Source organism: Saccostrea echinata, unplaced genomic scaffold (genome assembly GCF_033153115.1).
Source record: "Saccostrea echinata isolate AGI-Se365-2 ecotype Australia unplaced genomic scaffold, CSIRO_AGI_Sech_v1 ptg000002l, whole genome shotgun sequence".
In the NCBI taxonomy this organism is placed as follows: Eukaryota; Metazoa; Mollusca; class Bivalvia; order Ostreida; family Ostreidae; genus Saccostrea; species Saccostrea echinata.
In genome coordinates this window covers 1,921,356-1,928,512 of record NW_026889751.1, presented here as the reverse complement: position 1 = coordinate 1,928,512, position 7,157 = coordinate 1,921,356, and the positions used below count along the sequence as shown (strand labels likewise).

General features: G+C 35.3%; 2 protein-coding genes across 2 annotated transcripts; both read left to right on the top strand.

Moving 5' to 3' along the window:
- The first annotated feature begins 427 nt into the window (after window positions 1-427).
- LOC133178335 (actin-binding protein IPP-like) lies at window positions 428-2,440 on the top strand. The gene has a single exon (XM_061313068.1). The coding sequence runs from the start codon at window positions 662-664 to the stop codon at window positions 2,435-2,437; it is 1,776 nt and encodes a 591-aa protein (XP_061169052.1). The 5' UTR covers window positions 428-661; the 3' UTR covers window positions 2,438-2,440.
- A 439-nt stretch (window positions 2,441-2,879) lies between these two features.
- On the top strand, window positions 2,880-6,198 carry LOC133178334 (kelch-like protein 24). The gene is made up of 2 exons (XM_061313067.1): window positions 2,880-2,923; window positions 4,304-6,198. The coding sequence occupies exons 1-2, from the start codon at window positions 2,902-2,904 to the stop codon at window positions 6,019-6,021; spliced, it is 1,740 nt and encodes a 579-aa protein (XP_061169051.1). The 5' UTR covers window positions 2,880-2,901; the 3' UTR covers window positions 6,022-6,198.
- The last annotated feature ends 959 nt before the right edge of the window (window positions 6,199-7,157 follow it).

The following is a 7,157-nucleotide window of genomic DNA, read 5'->3' as shown; positions in this document are numbered from 1 at the left end:
TAATGAAAAAGAACGTAAATTTGTAGTTGGGGCATTCACAATTTATTTTTAAACTTATAAATAATATTTTTAAATTTTACTTTAAAAGCTTAAAATACTATTCTTTAAAGAATCACTATCATGTAAAAATAATTAAATATTAAAAATCGAATAAAAGCAAAATCCAGATAACTTTGAGCAAGCTTAATTTTTTTTGCAAGTTCCTATAAAATTGTGGTATGAAATTTGTTTTAGTACCTGTCTTAATAATTCTAATACTTAGATAGCTTTGTGAATGGCAGTGACATACATGCATCTTATAATCGTCATAAGTCATATCTTAAGATAGTCTTAAGTCGATTCCAGGACAGATCTTGCGATAGTTAAGAGAAACCCAGCCGTGAATTGTAGGAATTTAACTTTTATTTACTATATCTTGTAGATGAACACTCGCCACAGCCAGCTTCTAATAAAAGAACTGTCCCGACTAAGAGAGGAAAAAAGACACGTAGATTTCTTACTGATCTGCAAGGAGAACAAAACGTATTGTCGTAAAGTCGTTCTGGCCATATTTTCGCAAAGGGTATATGATGTTTGTTTGGGATCGCTTTTAACTGAACTGAACACAAAGGAAAATGCAGATTATCTAATAGAGAAGCTCTATAAAGCGTCATATGACGGCATGGAAGGCGATGTCTTTGAATTTGTCAACAAAATAGCTAAACCTGCAGATGAACTCGACATTAAGTTTCTTATTAAATCCAAAAAAGTTACATCTTGGGAAGACATTGAGCGGGAAAGGCTAAGAGTATTTTCAAAACAAATGATAGAATTTTGGAAGAAAGAAAAATTTACAGATGTAGTCTTACAGGTTAGTGGAAAGGAATTCGGATGTCATAAAGTCGTTTTGGCGGCCATGTCTCCTTACTTTGACGCCATGTTTTTGTCTGGCATGAAGGAAACTGGAAAAAATGCTATTGAACTGCATGGATTTGATAAGAAAACAGTTGGAAAGATAATAGAATATATCTACACAGGAGAATGCGCCATTGACAATAATAACGCTGATTTTATATTCACAGCGTCCGTGTACTTTCAAGTTAAACCACTACAAAGATTATGTGAGCGATTTCTTGCTTCTCATATAGACTTAGATAATTGTATTGATTTACTAAGGTTGGCAGAATCATGCAGTTGTGAAATTCTAATAAACGATGTCACGAATTTTATGAAGAAAACTATCGTGAAATCATTTCGAAATCGATCTTTCGCAAAACTCAACTACGAGACACTAGTAAGATTAGTATCAAGCGACGACTTGATAGTTTCTGAGGAGATTCATGTTTTAGATTTGATTCTTCAATGGTTTGATGGCCAGGACAGTAAAGACGAAGGGACTCTTCTATCTCTAATGGAGCATATTGCATGTTCCCAAATCAAACTGGAAGTTCTTCAGCACTTCTGTGAAACAAATAAATACTTGCAACAATATCCCTCGTGCAAAAGAAAGCTACTGGATGCCGAAAGAGGCAACGCGAACTCATGTAAATTCAGAAATGATGAAGTATTACTTGTTGTTAGACCCAACACTTTTTCAGATCATGTAGACATTGTGTGTTACAGTTTGATGCAAAACAGTTGGTTTTCATTGAACAAGATAATAAATTACAAAACAGGAGCTAGCCCAGGAGTATGCTATCACGAGAAAAATGTCTTCATATCCGGGGGATCCGGAAATCTCACAAATTTCATCAGGTACGATTGCCACACAAATGAATGGCAGTATTTGCCACGAATGAAATTGGGGCGTTTTGGTCATTGTATGTGTGGGACCGAGACAAGCATATTTGTTATTGGCGGGAAAACAATGTCTCATGACAGCTTTAACTCCATTGAGAAATACAGTTTAGTTGAAAATAAATGGTCAGAAGAGGGTAAACTACTTGTTTCAGTTTCGGATGCCACTTGTGCATATGTGGAGTCAAAGATTTTTGTATTCGGAGGTTCACAAAATGCTTTTAGCTTTACTCATGCCATTCAGTGCTACGATATGAAAACCAAAAATTGCACCCAAATAAGCACCTTTCCAAAAGGGGTCCTTACTGGAATAATGAGAATTTGTTGGTGTGAAGACTACTTTTACCATGTGACTGCAGAAGGAAAAGTTTTACAATCTAATAGAACAAATCCTTGCGCCCCGGAGCCTAGATACATAGGGACCATTCAGAAGCGCCTGATGATGTCTGGCTATTCTGTTGTCTACTACAGAGGAAGTATTCTACTGGTCAGTGATACAAAGACTGCTCAGGGAGAGAGTAAGGTCATTCAGTATGGGATATCGGAAAATAAACGTTTACTTTGTGATATTAAGCAGATCCCATTTCCTCCTGATTCAAACCAGTATTTTGCGGTCATTACAAATATTAGCAAGAAATTTTTGATTTCAATAGTTAGCTAATCATGTAAATGATATTGTTGAATAAAAGTTTTGAACATTTATGAAGATATATTTTAAATTTATTCATCAAATTATAGACTAGGAGGAAGGGACTAGGATGTAATTGCAGAAAAAATCAAATTAACAAACATTTAACGTAATTGTATAATTCAAAAGAAGTACAATGTACATGTACAGTAGGTATATACCACGACCTTCACTGGTCTGACAATTTATGATACGTTTGACCCTTGATGATTCTATACTTATATAGGAAAAAATTTATACCATAACCTTGATGATAGATTATGGTAAAATCCCTATTATCTTAATTACAAAATGTCTTTGTTTTGATGTAGAATAATATCACGTCAAAAGTCTACGAATTATAAATTATAAATTTTCTTCAAAGCTCCGTACATGGTTTATTCAGTATTATGGAGTTATCTTTCTTGGAATCCTGTCCAAACAAGTTAAGACGTTAAATGTCGTATTGCATGGAGAAAGGTAGGGTAAGATAAAATGTTGTTGTCTAGATATAAGATATATATTTACCTTTTATGTTATCGAGTGATTATGTCTTGTTTACATTGTTTGCTAATCAGTATGTTGTATAGGTACATACAGTGGATCACAGTGAATTATCAGAAACACGAGTGCACACTTCCAGTGAATCTCTATCGATCATCACAGCATAAAAACACACGTTTTTTTTAATTCTGCATTTTTGATACGAATTATTTTTAATATTATGTGTACCTCTTGTGAACTTATCTTAAGAGGTTCATATTTCAGCGCCTTGCACGCTATCTTTTAAATCATATTAATCTATTGAATGTAAACAGATATAATGATTTCGCTATAAGGCTGCTCTAAATTTTGATATACGAGATAAGTACTCTAGGGTGGCATATTTCTGCCCCCTACATGCAAGATAAACTATGTCAACATGTGAGAAAAGTATATCAACATATGCAAGATAATTAGTAACTTGCATGTCAACATAATTATCTTACATGTAGACATAATTATCTTGCATGTTGACATACTTTTCTCGCATGTTGACATAATTTATCTTGCATGAAGGCGACAGAAATATGCAACCAGAGTACTCTTACTGTTATTAGTCCCCTACCGGTGAAACCGGAGGGGACTTTAGGTTTCCTCTGAGTCTGTCCGTCCGTCTGTCCGTCCGTCTGTCTGTCTGTCTGTCCGTCTGTCTGTCTGTCTGTCCCTCTGTCTGTCTGTCAGTCTGTCCCACTTGGTTTTCCGCACTTTTTTCCTAAACGCTTGCAGATATTAAGCTGATTTTTGGTATGTGAGTGTATCTTGATGAGTTACAGATCAAGTTTGCATTTCGTTCCGCTTCACTGATTTTTGACGGAATTACGGCTTTTTCAATTTTTACGGGTTTTCCGCAATTTTCTTCTAAACGCTTGTAGATATTGAGCTGATTTTTAGTATGTGGCTTTACCTTGATTAGTTATAGATCAAGTTTGCATTTCGTCCCGCTTCATTAATTTTTGACGGAATTATGGCATTTTCAATTCTTACGGGAACCAGATTACACTTGCCGGTAGGGGACTAGTATTGCTAATGCAATACTCTCAGAATGCTTGTTATTTAACAATCATAACCTGGCTAATTCAGATGACTTTGTCCACACATCTTTTTCATATATGTAGAAAACCCACTCAATTAACCCAATAAATAAACTTTATGTACAGATACAAATAAGCTATAGTGGTAACTTACCATTAGTATTGTGCAGTTGTAGTACAGATTAAACAAACAACACAATAAATTAAACTGAATGCATCGATACATGTATATCTAAATCATGAGTTGTTATTTAAATTCTAATGACGAGCACTTCTTTCATTTCAGACATCATGGGAAAGACAGAATCGGATCGTCTACAGTCTGACTACATCACAGCAATGGTTTCTGGTCTACAACAGTTGTACGAGTCTTCTCAGTATACTGATGTGGAAATCGTAGTTGAAAGCAGGACTTTCCACTGCCATCGTCTTATCCTAGCCGCCATGTCACCTTACTTTGATGCCATGTTTTCATCCGGGATGATAGAATCCCAAAATCATAAAGTCAATATTCAGAATGTTCCAAGCTCCACGTTTAATCTAATACTTCAGTTCATTTACAGTGGAACACTCGCCTTAGATGAAGAGAATGTAGGTGATGTGTTGCAAACTTCCGTTATGATGCAGATTAAATGTCTTAAAGAACGTTGTGAAGAGTTTATGATATCGAAAGTTGACATCGAGAACTGTATCGGCACGTGGAAGCTTGCTCAGGGCCATGGTTGTCATTACTTGACTCAGAAATCCTTTCGTTTCATCCTGCATTACTTCGCTGAGGTCTGCCAAACTGAGGATTTTAGAACCCTGGATGTTTTTGAAGTCATCAGTATTATAAGTGACAATGATCTCAATGTGAAAAATGAAGAGATAGTGATTGAAACAGTATTTGATTGGCTACATGCTGACATTTGTAATCGAAAACAGCACATTAAAACTTTGTTCGAACATCTTAGACTTCCACTTCTGCAACCAGAGTACCTACTTGAAGTAGTTGAACAAAATCCTTTGATTCAAAATGAGACAGAATGCAAAGAAATTTTGGATGAAGCAAAGCGTTATCATCTCCTGCCTGCAAGAAGACAGGAGTTTATATCTCCAAGACTGGTTTATAGAAATTTAGGGGATTTCGAAGAGGTCGTCGTCTGCATCGGCGGAAGTAATGAAAGGGAACAAACGACGAGAACAGTAGTGTGTTGCCGTAAGAACAAGAATTGGAACTATCTAGAATCGCTACCATACGATCCTGGTGTTGAATTTGCGACGTGTTCTTATGGAAATGCGATATTTGTGTCTGGTGGAAGCTCAAAACTGAAAGGAATGCTGTGCTTCCACAGTAATCAAAACATCTGGACACGGTGCCAGTCCATGTTGCTAGGGAGAAGACGTCATTCTATGGAAGCTGTCGGGGATTCTGTTTATGTTTTGGGAGGCTTTGATGATGCAAATGAAGAAGAGTTTCAAACGATATTAGCTATAGAGAAATTTAAGCTTTCTACTGGTGAATGGGAAGACTGTGGATATCTCAGTACACCAGTCCGATCGGCTTCTTCCGCTGTTGATCGTGAGAAAATATTCTTGTTCGGTGGAGTGACAGGAGAAAACTTTGATACAAAGATTGTTCAGTGTTTTGATACTCGCAGAAACACGTGCAGTGTTATTTCCCAACTTCCAGTTTTCTGTCGTTTATCGTCTGCTATTGGTTATCAAAGAAAAGTTATCATAGTATGCCCTGATGGGAAAATATTGTCATTCGAGGATGGAACAGTTGAGGACATTGGATGCATTCCAGGATTTGAGCGATACAGTTTTGGATCAGTACTGCAGGGTGATTCAATTAATATATATGGCGGTATTAAGTCGTCTGAAGTATTTAATGACGTAATAAGTTTCAATTTATCAAGCAAAACAGCTTCCTTAACGGGAACATATATGCCAGAAAGTGTGTTTGGGTTTGGTTGCGCAAAATGTGTTATTCATAAAAAGTATTTGAATAAACCAGTGTAAAAACAGAAGTGTGTCTCCGAGGATCAGAGATGACTACTTTATAATCTATCAAAGCTGTTCAATGAATTCTCTTGTCGCGCCATATATATACTTTATAAGGCATTAGTATATGGTTTATCTTTGTTGTTTAGGGGTCTCCTCTTAATTTTACTATCATTCTTGCGATGGGGTATTGTTCCAAATTACTAGGTCATTGACACTATATAAATCCAATGAAAGCTAAATATTTCCTCCATGCTGTTCATACCAATTATCACATCATTCTCTATATGACTCCGCATTAGGATCTCCCGTGGTGCAAAGCAATTAGTCCTATTCTGCACTTCATGCAGATACTGTTTTATATTTATAATCGTTTGCAGCATGCAGATTACAATATAGACCGCTGTGACTTCTAGTGTATCCTCTACAGAGGTCCAGTGTGTACATTTCACTAAACTTCCCTTCACATGCGCCCAATAAATCTTAGATGTAAATTTTACTCCAGTTACTCATATATGGCGTGTAAAATGTTGCATTATTATACTTTTTTGTTATTCCTATTCAAAATTTTGTTATTCTTATTCTAAAACACATCATTCCTATTCGATAAAGTGCGATTCCTATTCGATAAGTTGCCATTCTTTTCCGAAAAAATGTGATTTCTATTCGATAATTTATCATTCGATAACTTGTTATTCCTATTCGAAAACATGTGATTCCTTTTCGATAATTTTGTTATTCCTATTCGATAATTTTGTCATTCTTATTCGATAATTAAATGATCTGAATAAAAATCGTATGTTTTCAAATAGGAATGATATGTTTTCGAATAGGAATAACAAGTGTATTGCTTATAAATCACATTATTATCGAATGGCAAAATTATCGAATAAGAATGACAAAATTATCGAATAGGAATCACATGTTCTCGAATATGAATGGCATATAATCGAATAGGAAACACAATGTCATGTTTTCGAATATGATTGATATAATGTGGAATAGGAATCACATTTCTTCCAGAAGGAATAACAATTTATCGAATTGAAATGACGAATTAACGAATAGGAATCTTTTTTTTTAAATAGAAATGATAACTTACCGAATAGGAATGACATTTTATCAAATAGGAATGATGTGTTATAGAATAAAAA